This window comes from Phalacrocorax carbo, chromosome 8 (genome assembly GCF_963921805.1).
Source record: "Phalacrocorax carbo chromosome 8, bPhaCar2.1, whole genome shotgun sequence".
Classification (NCBI taxonomy): domain Eukaryota; kingdom Metazoa; phylum Chordata; class Aves; order Suliformes; family Phalacrocoracidae; genus Phalacrocorax; species Phalacrocorax carbo.
In genome coordinates this window covers 1,849,390-1,869,154 of record NC_087520.1, presented here as the reverse complement: position 1 = coordinate 1,869,154, position 19,765 = coordinate 1,849,390, and the positions used below count along the sequence as shown (strand labels likewise).

The 19,765-nt window shown below is 42.3% G+C and overlaps 1 protein-coding gene across 1 annotated transcript; it reads left to right on the top strand.

Annotated features, from left to right (window-relative positions):
* Nucleotides 1-1,041: 1,041 nt before the first annotated feature.
* On the top strand, nucleotides 1,042-18,815 carry HSPA4 (heat shock protein family A (Hsp70) member 4). The gene is made up of 19 exons (XM_064458250.1): nucleotides 1,042-1,296; nucleotides 5,491-5,548; nucleotides 7,208-7,348; nucleotides 7,936-8,058; nucleotides 8,516-8,615; nucleotides 9,022-9,155; nucleotides 11,052-11,296; nucleotides 11,667-11,743; nucleotides 12,045-12,196; nucleotides 13,170-13,276; nucleotides 13,625-13,758; nucleotides 14,225-14,406; nucleotides 14,803-14,892; nucleotides 15,410-15,562; nucleotides 16,054-16,179; nucleotides 17,185-17,292; nucleotides 17,606-17,725; nucleotides 18,129-18,290; nucleotides 18,555-18,815. The coding sequence occupies exons 1-19, from the start codon at nucleotides 1,190-1,192 to the stop codon at nucleotides 18,759-18,761; spliced, it is 2,526 nt and encodes an 841-aa protein (XP_064314320.1). The 5' UTR covers nucleotides 1,042-1,189; the 3' UTR covers nucleotides 18,762-18,815.
* Nucleotides 18,816-19,765: the final 950 nt, after the last annotated feature.

Below are 19,765 nucleotides of genomic sequence, written 5' to 3'. Positions count from 1 at the left end.
CTCTGCGTTGCTGTAGAAGTTGGCAGATGCGTGAAAGACATGACGCACAGATGCCATCAGTACACCCTTTCACTAGCTACAAAACATCATCAACAAGGCTTCAATTATTTTATTTAGGACTCGAGGTTGTTAAAATTGAAAAAGACGGAACTAGATTTCATTATAACTTTGGGAGCATCAACGTAGAATCACCAGTGCGGTCCTCTTGAATTGACAGGACACATGACGACAATTCACTAACAGCAAAAGAGAGTTGCTCAGGAGAGTTTCTGCAAAGCCTGTGTGGGTTTCCAGATATTGTGATTTAATTTTTTCTTTTTTTAAATCTCACGGCATGCTCTCTTCCTTCAAACCCCATCATTATAATGAGGTGGTTACATCATAGGGAAAAAAATAAATTCCTAGAATCATTAAGGTTGGAAAAGACCTCTGGGACCATCAAGTCCAACCCCCAACCCAACACCCCCAGGCCTCCTGAACCATGTCCCCCAAGTGCCACGTCTACACAGTGTTTGAACGCCCCCAGGGCTGGTGACTCCCCCACCTCTCTGGGCAGCCTGTGCCAGGGCCTGACCGCTCTTTCAGTAAAGATATTTTTCCTAATATCCAACCTAAACCTCCCCTGACGCAGCTTGAGGCTGTTTCCTCTCATCCTATTGCAGTTACTTGGGAGAAGAGACCGTCCCACACCTCACCACAACCTCCTTTAATAAAACGATTAAATCAAATGGCCCTTCCATTTGCACTAAAAACCATGAACGCCTTAAAGCCTCAAACCCACAAGAATATAACACCAAGCCCCGTGCCGTGCTGCCAGCTCCTGCCTTGACCGCACTTTTCCCCAATTCTGAGATTACGCAAGAAAACCAAGGTTTTGGTGATGAAATGGCGCAGCCTCCTTCCCCCCACCCCGGGGGGCGTGGCCACCAGTAACCCCGCCCCGCCTCGGGCGTGCGCACTCCCGCACCTGCGCGTTAGCGCGCGGCGTTAGTCTCGCGAGATCTGCTTCCCGGCTCGGCTCAGTTCGGCTCAGCTCGGCTAGACTCGGCTCGGCTCGGCGGCCCGACGGGATCATTCGAGAAGTCCCCCCGCCCCGAGGAGGCCGCGCCCGCCGCCGCCGCGCATTTAAACGGGCCGAGCCGCCGCTGCCTCAGGCGCCTCAGCCTTTCCCCTCCCTCCCACCGCAGCCATGTCGGTGGTGGGCATCGACCTGGGCTTCCAGAGCTGTTACGTGGCCGTGGCCCGCGCCGGCGGCATCGAGACCATCGCGAACGAGTACAGCGACCGCAGCACGCCGTGAGTGGGGCTCGGGGCGGGCCGCGGCGGCGGGCTGAGGAGGGGCTGGGGAGCGGCGCCGGGGCGCCGGCCTCCCGCGGAGGGAAGGGGCTCGCTCCTGCCCGGCTGGGGGCGGGGTGGGGGGGAGAGCGGGACTCGGGCTTACTTTAACTAAAACCCTTACGGATCCGCACCGGCGGCGTGCGGGAGGCGTGGAGGGAGGCTCCGGGTGACCCCCCCGCCCGCGCTCCTTCCCCTTCCGCGCCCTGTGACCAGCCCGTCCTCCCCGAGGCAGGGCTGCGGTGTGAGGAGCAGAAGGCCGGGAGCATGAGGGGAAGCGACCCCACCGCTGGCTGCTGGGAGTAACAAAGCTTAATTTCCTATAGATCCACGCGCCGTGCTCTGACATGCCTGAAGCGTGCCTGCGTGTTCCCCCGCAGCTCCGGGGAGGCGAACGCAGAGCTCCCGGAGAGCTCGCCGGCCCGCCCGTGGGTGCAGGCTGCTCCTTAGCAGCGCTCCCGTCAGCATGGGTGTTCTTCTTTGTTCGGCAAAACACACCAAAAAAACACCTTTGCATTTCTTTTGAGTATCGGGGTCTTCTAAACTCTTGCTTGGAACCGGCCACGCGATTGACAAGCTCTGGGGATGGGGAGTTGGGGGTGGGGGGGGAGGCAGAGCGCGTCAGGCGCCTGCCCTCCCGGCGAGGGGACGGACAGACGCCTCGTTACGCTTTACAGTGTGTGTAGGGTATTCCAACTCTACTTGCAAATAGGCTTCCCAACGCGTTCGTCAAGACTTTGACGAAAATAACTTCTTATAAATAAGAAATTTTCTAAGAAGGAGAGGGAGAACTGGGATAAAACTCTTCTAAGAATGAATTGCAAAATAAAGGTGGGAAAGGAACTTGAGTGCATCAAACCTGGAAGGGAACTGTTTGGAAAGCTGTCTTAAAAGTGCTTCTACAGCTTACTATCTGTCATAGTATAGCTTTATTTTAAACAGATACTAAAAGAAATAGATGTCTTGGTGAGACAGGTGCATTGGGTTTGGGGTATTTTCCCAGATCCCTCACAGATATGTGGGGGATCCCTGCCTAATCATAGAAAGTATGAATTTCTCATAATCAATGCGAACATCTTTGCATAGATTAATGAAACCTAACCATAGCTGTTTAAAAAGACCAGAGCATAAAATGACCTTGCTTCTCATTAGGCACTACCTCAACTCTGTTTGCCTGTTACTATCTCCAAGCAATTAATAAATGGAGAAGGAAAATTTTAATTTGGTGCTAGAGTAAGGACTAGTCTCTTAAGTATTCTCAATAATATGGAAGTTAAAGGTTAGCTGTACTAGGAAAATATTTAATGTAAAGGATTCCAAAGCAACTTTCTAATAGCTCTAGGCACCTGGCCCTCAGGGAGTTGAGGTTCTGCTTATATATATTTGAGATACAAACACAAAACTTGCTCATTAAAGGAGATGAGCTATATAAAATACCTGATGCAATGCATCTTTCAGGAGATAGTTCAGCTATCAAAGGCTGAAGTGAAACTGGAAATAATTCGCATAATGAAAGTTAGAGTTTTTACCAGGACTAAATCTCCAAATGTGGTCCTGACGAAAGGAAGAAAACCGTTCTGTGAGCAAACACATGTATTAAAAGAAACTTAATGACTTTTAAGTTTCTGTCTTGGAAACAGAAAGGCTGATTCAAAAGGTCAGTGCTTAGCACTTCTTTATAGTGAGCTCTAGGAGAAGTCATGCGAGGTGTTGTGACAGCTTTGCTTGGAAATCAGCTCATGGTCAGGGTTAAACACTATGTTGTCTATGATGACTTCCAAGTTTTGGGAAGGATTAGCATATATGTGTTGCTGTAGTAGTTTGTATTAGTGAAGTAAACCCTGCTGAGCGCATTGTAGTTAGTTCAGTGGTATGGGTGACATTCTTACTGAATCTGCTTCCAGCTCTATACTTGGATTCTTCTACAATCCTGTGAAATTTGAACTCGTATATCTGAAAGCAGCGAAGAACATGCTTGTTGTTGAATATGGTATTCTGAAAATAGGAAAGTGGTAGAGAAATCTATTAAAAAATGAGAGGAAAAAAAAATTAAGGCTGTTGTTATTAAGGATTATCTCCATAAGGATGAAGGGACTTGGATTAAGTGAAATAGTTATAACTGATCTTGCGAAGCTAGTGCCATTTTTTCAGCATAGAGGAAATGTGCTGACAGGGGATGTCTTCCAAGGAAGTGAAAGCTGGTGGGAGGGTGAAGGTGAAGTAGTGTCTGCAGGTGTGTTAAGGAAGTTAAACCTCTGCTTAAGTTGCTTCATTAGACCTCTGATGGCCTTCAGTGTGATTGTACATTTCTTATTGCTATGGTTAGTTTTTCAGCTTCCACTAAATCATGTAACAGTATAACTTGTATTTAGTGAGTTAATCCTGGTTCCTACAGTGAACTGATCTGGGGAATGAGACTGGCTGAAAATTCTTCCCTCCCTCTTTGCAGTTGAACTTGCCTTTGTGCTGGGTCCCTGTATGGCTGACCAAGGCTCAGCTGGGAGCCAGGCTTAACTCTAGGGGAGAAGGGTTGGGTGGGCAGAAAGGGAAGGAGTGGAGTTGTGTAGAACTGTCCTGTCTGTCCAGCTGCAGCTCCTTAGAGGAGCTTTCCTGCTCATACAGCTGAGCAGGAGGCAAGAATGTTGAATAAGAATGGATGCACTTGGGGTTTTATTTGCTGTGTATAATATGAAAGCCCGTATATTTGATTAGTGCTGTATCCTTCTGTTGAGACAGGCTTCTACCCTGAGGTTCTAGTCTGGCAGGTTTAAAAGGCTCCATAAACTAAACTAGTGGATTTGTGGTGTTTGGGGACTGATGGCTTGTGAATTGAGCAGTGAAGTAGCTGGGTTTTGTTTGGTTTTTTTAGGAGAAAAGCAACAATTCATGTTCATGTCCTAATTCCTTTCTGGAGAACAGAGTAAATTAATAACTAGCTTCCTGCTTGGGGCTTGTTGGATTCCTTTGTTTTTAGGTGTATGCTTGCAGCTCCTGTTCCCTTAGTACGAGCCTTAGGGTCTGCAGAGCCCAGACCTTCCTCACTTTTTGTTAATTAATCCCTTGAACCGCGGTTTCAAATAATAGATTCATTCAGAGATGTTAATTCTGCTGGAACATATGCTTTAGGTTGGGCCTTGTTTCATTTGTTAATTAATAAATTGGAGGAAGATATAAAACCAATGCAATTACATCGCTCCAGCTTTCAGTTCTGCTTTTGACAGTTTCTGTTCGGAAGAGCAGTTCCAAACCTCAGGCTGAGTTGGAATTTGTTTCTTGTGGCAGCCCTATGGCATAACCCTGCTGTAAAGTGGTTGCTTGCCCTGCTGTGTAGAGAGCAGCTTAATTATGCTGTTACTATGGTGTGCGAATAGTAAAGATCTGCTTGACTAATAGCTTTTTTCCCCCAGTAAGTTTACCTCAGTGGTGTGAGGATATTGGATTAGGGGGCTGGATTTAATGTTGTTAGGGCCTCTACAGTTTGTTAAATATGTAAATCAAGAGGCTTAATAGGTCTAGGCATTTCTCCAAAAAGGAGGATTTTTAAGTCTACCTCTTTCAGAACTGTAAGCTGTCACAAAGTAGTTTGGAGTAAAGTATAATTTTTTTTTCCTTCTGTAGTCTACATTATTTCAGTAAGTATAAACTCAAACCCATCAGTCTTTCTCTGCAGGCTTTTTCTTCCTGCTTTTGAAGGATTTGCTTTAAAATGGAAAAGCTTAGTTAGCATTTGGTACAGACATGTAGGAATGAGTTCCTTAATATCTGACTTACCTCGTGTGTTTCTTCTGTACAGTTGAATATTTCCTGTATTATTAGTGAACAACTTGGAGTGGCTTAGATATATGGGTAATCATAAAGGGTGTCTACCCAATTATTTCTTAGATGCAAAGCTTGAAGCAGCCTGAGTAAGCTTGGGTTTAGTGCTGTTGTGCAGTGAGGTGTGTTACTGTTTCACCTGAACTTAGAGTGCCTGTTTCTTTCCAGAATTCACAGAACATTCCGAGCACATATTGCAGTGAGTGACCAACTTCGTTAACGGACCAAATACTGTTGAAAAGACCTCTAGTCTAAATTATCAACACCTTTTAACAAAAAGATACGCAGTGTAGTTCCACTGATGACTTTACTAACTGGAACCCTTTCTTCTCATTGTAGATCATGTATAGCCTTTGGACCCAAGAATCGCTCGATTGGCGCTGCAGCTAAAAGCCAGGTGAGCGTATAGCTTGGGTAAAGGCAACTTCAGTAGTCAAAAAATCAGATGAGCAGAATGTATTTTTGATCATTGAAGATTACAGATGTCTCTGAGCCAGTGTCCTAGTGTCTCCATAACTGTAACGAACAGCTGAGCTTAATTTAGCTGTTCAGCATGAAACGCGGCTTTGTCATCTTGGATAGAAATCAAAGGGTTGATAGTTGCACTTAAATGTTAAAATCTTTGCCTCTTAAGAAATCCTGATAAATACTACCTTTTTTTAGGTCGCAGATGTAAATTCTAAAGCAAAGAAATAGCGCTTCATCCTCCCTTAGCTTGTTCAGATCGTGTGCATTATGATAGCTTTTAATTATGTGGCTACGTTCTAGAGAATTCCATTAAGTGCATCATTTTGGCAGAAAGGGGACATACTTGAGTGTAAATATATATTGCTTTTATGACTCTGCTTCAGTTGCAATCTAAATACCTATCTTGGGTGTTCTTGCTCATACTTTTGAGTTTCTGTTGGTGTAGGTAGGTAAATATGATTTAAGGCCTGAGAAGAAGTTAAACTGACTTGTCCTGGCCGTGACATTTGAGTCCTGCTGTATCGTATCTTGTATTGCTGTGAAACCCCTATAAAACATGCCTTCTTTGTTTTGAAGTCCTCTACAGGAAGTGACTATTCAAACACTTGGTTTTTCTTAGCCTAAAATACCTAGAGATGTGTGAAGATTCATTATCTAGAATACAAAAATGACTGGACACAACCATATTATTCAAGAACAGAAGAACTGTACTAGAACTAAATACAGATGTTTTTTCTCGAATTGAGTGTCTGCTTAGCTTAAAGAAATTCATTGATACAGAGATCCAGTAGAGATGAGGTATGTCCTGCAGAAACTAAACTTGCAGAAAAACAAACCCAGGTTACTTAGGAAGTAGACACTTGACTGGAACTGAATCCCAGGTAAATGTTACATGGTACAGTGCTTGTCTGCTTTGTCAGTTACTGTGCTTTTCTCGGTATGTGTCTCGCTCTAATAGAAATGAAAGAATTAAGTGTACTGGCACTTGATGAAAACAAGCTATAATGATTTTTCACTTCTCCATTTGCACTGATCTCTGCTATTAATAAAAGACAATCTACCTTTTGTTGGTTAAATCAAGTTGACAGTATCATCTTGGGGCCCTCCCGAGGGCTTTTTAAAGCTTCATCTTTGAAGGTCCTTGAGCTGTTTTGTGAGAATATCTGTGTGTTGACTGTCACATGCATGTGATGAACCTGAACTGGAGCTTACATCAATATGCTCGCTATGTTTGCTAAATTACTGGCTGCAATGCAGTAGAAAGGTAGGGTGGTAGGAAGCAGGTAAATGGGGAAGACACTTTGCTAACACTTAAATTGTCCTACACGTACATGTCGAAAATTGAGTGCTATTTTAATCAACTTTTGATAGAATCTCAGCTCAGCTTTCTTGCGTACCTTTTTTTAAATCTCAGATTCCTGTAGGCTACCTGTGCAGAGGGAAGTTGCCTTCTAGCAACTGCCCTGATACTCTTAAGGTACAGATGACAGAAATGTTGTGGCGAGGGAAGCATGAGAACAAAACTGTCTTCTGTTTGAAAGTCAGATGTTCCCCTGACACGTTGTATTAAAGATTTCTTTTCCTCTAGGTTATTTCAAATGCAAAGAATACAGTACAAAGTTTTAAAAGATTTCATGGTCGTGCATTCTCAGATCCCTTTGTTCAAGCTGAAAAAGCAAGCCTTGCGTATGAACTTGTCCAGCTGCCAACAGGCTCAACTGGCATCAAGGTAAGTCTGGCATAGTTGATAAAAAGAGCCAGAGGAGGAAACTGATAAAGTTTCCTTTTATCTTTCTTTGGAATTGGCTTGCTCTAGTTTCTGTCGTCTTGTGGATGGAAAGTCTTAAATAGGGAATAAAAGACTAATAATGCAGGTGGTCTCTCCAGGTGTTAGGCGAGACCGCTTTTAAAGTTACACAGTTTCTCTGCCTTGCAGTCCCACGTGACCTGTTAGCTGTGCTTTTTTCCTTCACTCCATGCTGGATTTGGAAGATGAGCTGCTTGACCAGTGTACTTATTTAGCTGCTGTCCAGATGAAAGGGTGTGAGATGTTAGCTTAGTACCGCAGGTGAAATGGTAGGAAAACGTGTCCAGAGCAGCTCTGCATATGCAGATTCTTAAATGCATATTCCAGTGCTTATGTGCAGCAAGTGCAAGATGGTCTAACACATGTGCTAGGCTGTCGGAGAAGAGGTTGCGCAGAGCTGCATTACTTTTTAAGCTTGCTTTTAGTAGACTTTCTTGCATTTGTTCCTTATGTTTGCTGTGCAGTTTTTACTGTAGTGTAATATGTGTGTACATGATTTTTATTTGAAGGCCATGTATATGGAAGAAGAAAGAAACTTTACTATTGAACAGGTGACAGGAATGCTTCTTACCAAATTAAAAGAGACCGCTGAGAATGCGCTTAAGAAGCCTGTAGTTGACTGTGTTGTTTCCGTAAGTATGTGATAGTAAATATTTGGTTTGTATCATAAACTGAAGTGATTGGTGGTTATCACATTAAATTGTCTATTAAACCTGAATATTCAGGTCTTTGTCCTTTCTATTTAAAAGTGAATCTTACTCATGCCTCTTCTCCAAAGCTAGACTGGCTTCATTAGCAGTGGAATGTCTTAAATTGCTGCTAAGTAGCAGCATAAATAATATTTGATACCTGTTTCTGGTTCTTTGCTCCTAAAATGAGTGGCTTGTGAGAGGGGATGGAAAAACATTCACAAAAAGTAACTTTATCTTCACGTAATGATTTTTTTGCTTTGCTTCTGTTGCAACTGAAATGAGCATTAAACTTAAAGGATACCTCAGCCGCTCTCTGCACCAAATCCCTGCGCACGCTTGTAACTGTTAGTTGAAGATGGCTCTTCTCAATGTTAATATTAGCTGTCTGATCTTGCAGGTTCCTTCTTTCTACACAGATGCAGAAAGGAGGTCTGTGATGGATGCTACACAGATTGCTGGTCTCAACTGTCTGAGGCTAATAAATGAAACAACTGCAGGTAATACTTCCTTTCTCTCCCTTACGTAATATTGTAGTTTTATTAGACAAAAACACTTCTAATCCGCTGCTGATCCATGCCCTCTGGGATTACTGCTGGTTTCATAAACTTAAAATAGATTAGTTGATCATACAGTTTCTTAAGCTCTGGTCCTTTTTTTATTGCTTTACAGAGGCATAAAGATATTTCTTGAATAGGTGTTTTAATGCAGCTACTAGGAGGGGCTAATGGTGTTTAATGTTCTTCCAAGCTCCTCTAGTACTAGGAACTTTAATGAGAGATCAGTTTCTGTAGCTTAAAAAGTAAGATAAAATGCTAATGCTGTTTACTGATGTACCATTTATCTCCTAAGGAATTACAAAGCCGAATGTCCTAACTATACCCCTTGGCTCTTCTTTCTGTGTAGTTGCCCTTGCATACGGAATCTATAAGCAAGACCTGCCTGCCTTGGAAGAGAAGCCACGGAATGTTGTTTTTGTGGATATGGGGCATTCTGCATATCAAGTTTCTGTTTGTGCATTCAACAAAGGAAAACTGAAAGTAAACAATCTGTTACACATCCATTTTAATCACCAGTAGAAATACTTATCAGTATACACACGGCCTGTGACAGGCAAGCTTGCCTGCCTTTACATAAGCACGTCCAGACAGCTCAATTCATGTTCTTAAAATTGCACTTTGGAGTTCAAAGTAGGGCAGGGAACTAGAGACCTTTTGAGCGATACGAGGAGGAAGCAAACATGCCTTAATCAGCAGACTTTGGCAAAGAATAAAAAACTGGATTAAATTATTTATTCAGAAACTATATCTGACTGGATGTTGCTTTCAAAAACAGTTCAGTCGTGAGAGCTAGCATTAAAGCAGGAACACCTAGAATGGTGTGAGAAACATTTTTTTTTTTATGCTCACTGTGGTGCTCATGTAAAAATAAAAACATTCTTAATTACTTTAAGCTGAAAATGGAAGCTAAGCAAGTTACAATGTACATCTAAGTGTAAGTTGCCAAAGAATTACTGTTTTCCAGCAAATACTAACATTTCATAGTCAGCTCTTATACAACTGCAATCTGGGTTTTTGCAGTTCAAATAACTCTCTTAATTGGCTAGAGAAACAAACACGAATTTTAAAGCATGGGGTAGTGAAATGAAGAGAAAGCAAGAGTTCTGAAAACATCAGTTTTGCTGTAGTTCTGTTTCTTCACAAGAGGAAACGTAACCTACTTTGTGGTTTTGTCTCAGATTTGTCTTTTAAACTTTGAAACTGTAGAAGTATTGAGGGGATGCTTTTGAGTATAGAATGGAGAGCTGGACAGCAAGGCAGTTAAAACAGTGTACAGACCAAACCTAGTCTGAAAGAGTATTGAGAATAATGCCATACTTTTCTGATTTCTATTCCTAAAAAAAAAAAAAAAAATATTAAGGTCACAATATGTTCAAAGAGTAGAATCGGCTGAGGTGGATGGCCTACAGATGTTCTTTGCAGATAATTCCCTCATCAAAAATGAGCACCTATTTGCAAGAGTTAATAGCACTTATTCTCTTCATGTTTTATTTTTAGCTTGGTATAAGCATGTTCTAGCCTTAGGAGGAATCAAATATTAAACTGGGATATGAGTCAAACTGACAATGGCTTACAGTACAAGTTACTAAACAAATTGCGTTGCTAAGCCTTGCCCTATCTTCCTAAATTTCTTTTAAAAGCTGTCACCTCATCCAGGAAGGCTGAGTGCCCAAGGCTGCTTTTTAGCATTTAAGACAGCAGATGTTTGGTTTTTTTTTTCTCCTGGAGCTTGTCACTGCTGTATGTAAGCACGGCAATTCTGGTGAGAGTTACCATTCACAAGGTGGTCTGATAGTTGTGTAGCTGCCAGAATATGTCCGTGGTAATGATGGTTCTTACTCCAACAGCATTTTGAACATAGCATATCTAATATCAGCTACAAAAAGCCTAAGATAAATAATGGTTTAGACTTGGTAGGCTTTAAAAAAAACAAACAACCTCTTAGTATGTGTGTGACTATTACTGCAGTTGCAATCCACAAAAACGATCAGATGTTAGTGATGCAACTGCTACTTAGACTGCCCTGACATGCAAGAGAACGGCTTAATTGCTGCCAGCAGTGTCCATGGAATCTGCGAGATGAGTCTGGGACGTAGCTTTATTGTTTGGGGTGGGTTAGACTTCTAGGTAAGGGCTTGTCAAAAGAAACTCCTCACTGGTGATGGCAAGGGCAGAATAAAAATGAACTGTACTTGATATTTTTCTGTTGTGGCTGCACCAGTATCATTCTTCCTCAGTAGTAATGTTGTGATGCTTGCTTTGATTTAAAGCTGGATTACATTTGAAACAAAGAAATGCTTTGATATTAACCGCTAATTACTTCAGCGTAAACCAATAACAAACTGCACTGTTACTGAAGAGTTCAATTCTTTTAAGGTTCTTGCTACAGCATTTGATACAACACTTGGAGGCAGGAAATTTGATGAGATGTTAGTTGAATACTTTTGTGAAGAATTCGGAAAGAAATATAAACTAGACATAAAGTCAAAGATTCGTGCGTTGTTGAGGCTATACCAAGAATGTGAAAAACTGAAAAAATTGATGAGCGCTAATGCCTCTGATCTCCCGATGAACATAGAATGCTTCATGAATGACATAGATGTCTCTGGAACAATGAACAGGTAATGTTGATGCTTTTACAAAGGTGAGCTTTAGAGCGCCCTTTGTTCAAGTTGCTTCAGTCAAGAAAACTTAGTATGAAGTACCAGCTCTTAGGACTAGAGGGAAGTGGGAAATGTAAGAACAACATGTGCAGGGGTGCTGTGCAAAATAGTGATGTTTAGAGACTGGTTGGGAAGGGCTGTGGGTGTTGCAAGTGTGCCTAGATTATTAGAACCAAGTTTGTCTGGGAGAATATACCAAATAAGCTTAAAACTGGGACTGGGGAGGGAGAGAAAACTGTGCAGTACATCGTTAAAGTGGCATCCTGTTGTGTTTGCGGTGAACTTGCTTATGGAATCCTATAGCTTTATTTATGGCTTCTTCCAACAGAAGCAAATTTTTAGAGATGTGTGATGGACTCCTTGCACGAGTGGAACCACCCCTTCGCAGTGTGCTCGAGCAAGCCAGTAAGTGCGTGCCTGTTCTGTATCCTGCGTACAGAAAAGAGATGAGCAATGTAAGCTTCCTCTGGTTGTTGGCAGAACTTGGACAGGTGGATTTAGCACAGATAACGATTTCTTGCTTAGCAGTTACAAGCTCTAAAACTTATCACACAAGCTGTGATCTGAGATTCTTATTGCTTAGAAACTTAAAGAAAAAGCCTAAAATAATGGTTGGCCTAGTAAAACTTTTAGTTTATAATGTCAGCATATCCACTTAAGCCAGAAATACCTAATTTATGAAAACTAATGTCTGACTCCTTTCTAGAGTTAAAGAAGGAGGACATCTATGCAGTGGAGATAGTTGGTGGTACCACAAGAATCCCTGCTGTAAAAGAAAAGATCAGTAAATTTTTTGGCAAAGAAGTCAGTACAACTTTGAACGCAGATGAGGCTGTTGCACGAGGTTGTGCGCTGCAGGTAAAGTGCTGTGTGTGGTAGCTGTGAATTTTCCTTATTGAAATCCATAAATATTTGAGCCAGAGTCTGCCAGTAACATGAAGGCTATTTCATACTTATCACAGAATGGATTCAAATAGGCTTCAGGGAAGTGGTTGGAAGAACAAGAACAGTGGCTTTAACTGATGGCTTTGCGCTGGTTGTCTAAGCCAAATCAGGGAATCTGCGTAACTTGAAGTGAAACATACTCTGCTTGTGCTGTGGCTGGAAACGGGTGGTCTGACAGAACTCAAGTCATGCTGTTTTCCCCTCTGGCCTCTTCTCGGGGCCTGGGTTAAAGAGGGGAAAGAAGGTTTTTACAGGATTACTGAAACTTGTCATGTGACAGTTGCTTAATAACATGGATGGAAATAAAAGCTTAGGTTCTTGCTAATGGAAATCTATTCCTGAGCTGGAATCGGTCACTGTTGAATGGTTTAAGCAGTAGTGAATACTCTGTAGTTACTAGGGCTACTGTTTCTTTGTTCTGATCACCTCATTTCTCCCTTGAAATGTTTAATATGTGCTCAGAGCTCTGTTCCGTCAGGGTTACAAGCCAGCTATTGGAATGTGCTTAAAAAGAGAATTTTGTGTTACGGCACGCAAAAAAAAAATCTGAATTCTGTGTCACTCGAACTTAATAGAGGTTTTCTGATTTCTTATGTTGCCGCTCAAAACAATTCAGTAGCCTAACCATCGTGAACCAAACGTGATGGCTCTAAATGACAGCTATGTATTTCATTTTCGGGCTGAATAGGCTGTGGCAGCTCCCTGAAAAGGAAGGGTTCATACGACCTCCCAGTGCTTATTATGCAGGTCCCCAGTCCATCGGTGTTAGTCTCCCTTAACCTAGAGTAAAGCTACATATTAAGCAGTGTAAATAGCTATTTGCTGAATTGAATTACTATTCACCTGAAGTTTGACTGTTTGTAATATGACTCTTGTGCTCTTTCAGTGTGCTATTTTATCCCCGGCTTTCAAAGTGAGAGAATTTTCTATCACAGATTTGATACCGTATCCTATTTCTTTACGATGGAATTCACCAGCAGAGGAAGGGTTAAGGTAAAAAACCTGAGATGTTCAATCTTCTTGCCTGATTACATGCAATGTAAAACTAACTGATAACGACTAGAGTAAATAACACTTCTAGAACAATGCCTACCTAAAAATTCAAGCTTTGATTCTTTTTCTGGAGTTAGTGATAGAGAAAACAAAACCAAGGATGGATGGCAATTGAATGCTTCTTACATGGCTAATTGACCTTATGTTAACCTAAAGGATTAGGAGACTCTCTTGTCACCTCTTAAAGAAGCTTTTCCTTAAGGTGTAAGAGTACATAGAAAAGCCTTTTTAACTTTATCAGATGCATTACACCACATACTGAACAAATGCTCTGGATTTCTCTTACAGTGACTGTGAGGTCTTTCCCAAGAACCACGCTGCTCCATTTTCTAAGGTCCTCACGTTCTACAGAAAGGAACCTTTTACTCTTGAGGCGTACTACAGTTCTCCCAAGGAGCTGCCTTACCCGGATCCTGCTATAGGTTAAGACTGTTCTGTAGCTTTAAGCTTTGCTAAGAGTCTCATACATGTTTCAGGACTTCTTTCTGTCTAATTGTATAGTCTGGAAAGTGCAACCTACTACAAATGTTTCCAAAGTCATGGATCCACAGTAAAATGGGTGGAGTAACATGAAGTTTATGGACAAATAGGCTAAATAAAGAGCATCCTAACGTTGGAGCAAACCTGAAAGGGGCATAATTAGAATTGTGCTGTCTTTTATTATGATACCAGTAACACCAGTTTTTACAGTATACCATAGAGAATTTCCAATAGCTGTGTATCGTAGTGTTGCTGAGTAAAAAATGAATTGTTTAGCTTGAGTAGGATTTGATATCTGCCGAGCGCATCAGTGACCTGTTGTCAGCAGCAGTCACGTTTTACTTTAGATTCCGTGATTAAGTTAATCAAATGGTATGGTGTTTTTTTTTCTTCTCTGGGATTGTTTAGCTCACTTCTTGGTTCAGAAGGTCACTCCTCAAACAGATGGATCCAGTTCAAAAGTGAAAGTCAAAGTTAGAGTAAATATCCATGGTATCTTCAGTGTTTCAAGTGCGTCTTTAGTGGAGGTTCATAAATCTGATGAGAACGAGGAGCCTATGGAAACGGATCAGCACGCAAAAGAGGAGGAGGTAACAGACATCATTGCTCTTAGCTACTTGAAAAACTGATGTAGCACAAATGGCTAAGTTCTGGGAAGGCTCTAAGGCTTGTGTAAGGATTTAGTAGATATGTCTAGCAACTACAACATGAAGATGTGGTTAAGTACCGACTGAAGTATGTCATGCCAGTGACAGATCTCTTGAAACCAGGACTGTGAGGTAGAGATGAAATTCTTAATCATGCTAGGAGTGAGCTATTACTTGCTGAAGGACTAGAAGCTTATAACTTATGCCTTGAGAGTCCAGTTTTCATTCTGCTTTTATCTAAAGAGCATTATATTTCAGTGATCAGGCTAAGAACAGAAGCAATGATCTACATATGTGTCGTTTAACGTATGTCAAATTGGATCTCTTTATGACTTTCAGAAGATGCAAGTAGACCAGGAGGAGCAACAGAAGACTGAAGAGCAACAGCAGGCTCAACCTGAAAATAAGGCAGAGTCTGAAGAAATGGAGGTAACATGAACACCTGAGAGACTTCTGTTTTCTTAGATGATACTTGTGGGAGATTCATAAGAATATGTAGTGTGTGAGCCTATCCGCTGCCTTTGTCACAGCTCTGGAAGCTAAACTGTTATTGTAATATATTGGTAGTCTGTGTTGTGATTAGAGCTTTAGAATGCAAATGGCATGGGTAATTGCAGGCCTGTCAAGAGACCTAGTACTGACAAAATGGGTGAACTCTCCTGTCCATGGAAGAAATAATCATTGAATTTTCAGTAACTCAAGTGCTAGAAAAGCGTTCTTCTACAAGCACCATCGCCCCTGTGAATATAGTCAGTGTGCCCAGAAAAAGTCAGTAGTTGCATCAATTATCTCTTAGTCAGCAGCTGAAGTGTTAGAGACCAGCATGGGGCTCCGATGTCGAGGGGTACGAATTCAGTAATACTTGTTCTACAGTAAGTCCTGAGTACTCAGCCTGAGCTGACTGGTGATGCTGTCTTTACTTTGAATACATATTTCTTTACTGCAGACTTCTCAGGGTGACTCAAAAGACAAGAAAGTGGATCAACCGCCTCAAGCCAAGAAGGCTAAAGTAAAGACTACTACAGTGGACCTGCCCATTGAAAACCAGTTGGTGTGGCAGATAGGGAAAGATATGCTGAACTTATTCATTGAGAATGAGGTAAACTCTTACTTGCCCAAGCTAAAAACCTCACTAGTTGATCTCTAGAAATTTTGCTGTTTGTTAAAATGGTTAATGTTCAAGGGTGATCCAGGAAAGAAGTGGGGCGGGGGGGCATCTTTTGAGGTGAACAACAGTGCCTCATGGAGCCAAAATATATTCTTGTTAATGGAATGCTGTAACTCTTGCTGAAAAGAGGTTCTGCAGGAAAACTGGCTCACAAGGAGATGTAGTTCAAAATTAGCTGCGGTTACAAGGTACTCAGTGCCTGCTACCATCAGGGTGAAGCTTCCTCAGCTGGAGCAAGATTGTTCTGTGCTGTTTTGGCCATCCTACCAAAACTGAAGCTAGTTTTTATTCATGTCCTGTGTTCAGAACAGTTCTGTAAAAAAAAAAAAACAAAAACCCCCAAAAACCAAAACCTTTAGTCAAACCTTTGCTAAGCAGGGATCCTGGCTTTTTAGTCAACTAAACTGACAACTTGTTCACAGGGTAAAATGATAATGCAGGACAAGCTAGAGAAAGAGAGGAATGATGCCAAGAATGCAGTGGAAGAATATGTGTATGATATGAGAGACAAACTCTGCAGTATTTATGAGAAATTCGTTAGTGAAGATGTAAGTATGGCTCGCTGGAGTGCCTTCTAACCTATTTTGTTGCAGTGAACGGTTGTATTTTGCTAACTTTTGACCTGTATCACATACTATGTTTACTTAGAGTACACTTCAGTCTTCAAGTTTGGAGAAAAAACTTTTAACCTTTCAGGCTATGAAGACAACCTAAATGTGGCCCAAGTACAAGCAGATGGTACCTGGGATGTTTTGTGTGCCCTTTTCCAAAACAGTTGCAGCAATTAAGATATTATCAGAGCATGTGTTTTCAGACTGAAACAGAGTAGGAGCACTTGCACAATCATCTTAGGGCAACCTATCTATTTTGGCTCTTTGTCAGTATTTAGGAATAGTTTAAGTTAAAAAAAAAAAAATCAAGGCACCACCCTACCTAGGAACATAACAGGTGTGATTAGTCTGACTGAATATGGGCACCTATACCTGAACAGGTTGCCTAAAAATCTCTTGGTATTGTTAATTAGCTTTCCCTGGTGTTCAAAAGGAGCTTGGTGTGTAATTAGTGTTAGATGACCACACTAGCCAGGGGAATCACGCCGAACTCCTGACTAGATCTCCCCTGACTGTAACGGGAGCCTTGCCAGCTCCACAGAGCCTCGGTGCCCGCATCGGAGCTAAAACTGGGACAAGTCCAGTGAGATTCGTGGCACCTTTGCTAAAGAGAAGTTTCACTCTGCTCTCAGACTTCTTCATGTAATGAAGATAATGTGAGGGAGAGGGAGGGGGAAAAAATAGGTTTTTATGTGACAGTATTGATCTAAACTATTGATTTAAACCATGGGTGTCATACATGGTTCTTCCTTAGGCCTGGTCTCCATCATAAGCCCATCCTGAAGGATATTTTATTTCCTATTTTTTGATAAAATAGGATAAAGAGTTTCACGGTTCTTTCTGTTCTGAAAATATAACCCTTCCAGAAAGGTTCCAAGTATCACTTAATACCACCTGCCACCTAACAGAATTATCTCACCTCTTCTGTATGGATTGCTTCAGGATCGAAATAGTTTCACGCTGAAGCTGGAAGATACAGAAAACTGGCTTTATGAAGATGGTGAAGACCAGCCCAAACAAATTTACATTGATAAACTGACAGAATTGAAGGTAAGTGGTTCTTGCATTCCCATCGGAATTTACTGCACCTAGAGAGCGTTGCTCAAGCAGGGAGCTGTGCTGGTCTCCTGACTCAGATCAGCACTGGTACCACACTGCCTGCTTTGCTTGTTAAGTGTCTGAGGAGCAGATCTCCAACAGACCTGCAACAGCGCAGGGCCGAGGGACTCTCGGTCCCTCCCGGAAGCGGAGGGAAGCGTAAAAGTTCCCCAGGAGTTCAGAAACGTTGATGTACCCTGTCAAGTCTTGCAGGATCTCACTGTGATGCTGTGTGGTTCTTGATATCTGATGTACTTTGTTTTAGGCTCTGGGTCAACCCATTCAGGCAAGATTTCAAGAATCGGAGGAAAGACCAAAAGCGTTTGAGGAGTTAGGGAAGCAAATTCAACAGTACATGAAAACTGTTCATGCATTCAAAGCAAAGGTATTTCCATACTTAATTTCTGGCAGATGCAAGGAAGCCCTACGAACCTTCCTGAATCTGAAGTAAGCTCCTTTAAAGAAGAAGCTGGTCCAACCTCCTGGCTGGCTTCTGAGTTCTTGGTATTTACCATATTTTCAGCAGTGGCTGTTGGCTTGAGAATCTGACAGTCTGGGGCTTTTTTAACCGGGCGTTGATTTCCTCAGGGAGTGAAAATGGCAGCAGCGGTAGAACTTCAGTTCTCCCTAAACAGAGCTGCGGGTGATCAGCTCGGTTGCGCTGCTGACTGGAACAGCCTTCTGGCTAACGGGTCTCTAGTAATTTGAAGCTAGAAGTTTGAAGAAGTAAGCATGCAGTTTAGATGTTCAAAACACTTGCACAGCTACTACACATTTGGCTGTTTCAGGATGAGCAGTATGACCATCTAGATGAAGCCGATGTAGCGAAAGTGGAGAAGAGTGCGAATGAAGCCATGGAGTGGATGAACAATAAACTTAATCTGCAAAACAAGAGGAGTCTTACTTTGGACCCAGTTATAAAAGCTAAAGACATACAAGCTAAAACTAAAGTAAGTCTTTCTATGTAATTCACTGAATTTCTGTGAATATCTCTTTCTTGGTCTAGTTGTTTGTCTTCAGAGGAAAACTGAGGTGAGAAATCTGTAATGGAAGGACCGTGGTTGGGTATCAGTCTGCTAAATGTGTGGGGCACATCAGCTGTTGGCTTGACCATCCAGCTGCTCTCATCAAAACTTTAACCCGTTGCTCAGATTAAGTACAACTGTTGGTAGGTATAAAGCATTTCCTAAGTGTTTTATTTCTGTGTTTTCTAGGAATTGACGAGCATTTGTAATCCCATAGTCACAAAACCAAAACCCAAAGTCGAGCTCCCCAAGGAGGAGGAGCAGAAGCCAGCTGAACCCAATGGACCAGTGGAAGGCCAGGGAGAAGCCAACGGTGGGCCCCCACCCCCTGAGCAGAGCGCGGCCGCTGCCCCCACAGCCACCGAGAAGAAGCTTCCTGAAATGGACATTGACTGAATTTCAGCACTTGTTTATATTATGGCAAACTCCAATAAAGCTTTAAGTTGTTGACTTTGTATGTTCTGAATACAGATTGAAGCAAGTCAATACCACAGTGCTCTTAGGCATTTTTTGAGAGGTTTTGGTCGAGGCATCCAGTCAGAACACCTAGGTAGCGAGCTACTCAAATAAGCAGTATTCCTTGCTCTTACGATTGTATTTAGAAGTTTTGGTAGTCTTACTAGACCTTCAGGAACAGCCATAAGCTGATTCTCTATTTTTTTTAAGGGCCAGGGTCAGTCAATCTTATTTTATAGTAGTGGGACAGCAACCTCTGCAGTCTGATATGCTGCTGCTTGTTCCCTTTCCCTCGTAAGCTACAGCAACAGCCTTCGTACAGGTGCCAGTTAGCGCCGGGGCTGCAGGAAGGCAATGCTCCTGCTGGAGCCTAATCTTTGGCCTTTCCCTTGCTCTTCTTGATCTAGTCCTTGTTCAAGACACCCGGCACATGTTAGCGCTGACATACTTCTCTAGATATACTTGGATTTGCAGTCGAAGGGCTCGCAGCACCGCGAGCCTTGCAGAGCAGTGGGTGGTGGGGTGGGTGTGTTTGTTCCTTGGCGGGTGGCCTTGTGTCGTGCCTGGCTTGGGTTCGTTTATCTCATGGAGTAGCAGCTTGCCGGTCTGGCTGTGGAAGCATATTCTTGGCAAAGTCCCCCGCTAACAAGACCATGTAAACTTTTTGTCTCTGGTTAAAATTAGCTGCTTGTAGAAAGAATAAATACCTGTATTGCAGCTGCCTATGCTGGTAGTTGATTCTGACTTGTTCATAACCTTTTCTGAAGGAGGTGTGCTTGCTTCCATGAGGCCTTCAGGCGCAATGCGTGGGGTGGGGTGGTTTGGTTCGGTTCCCCCCACCCAGGAAAAGACCTGACTGATCTGGCGGTTTTTTTTTCCTATGAGCTTTATACAATGATTTGCTTCTAGTCCTGATTGTCATTAAACTTGCAAACGTTAATTTG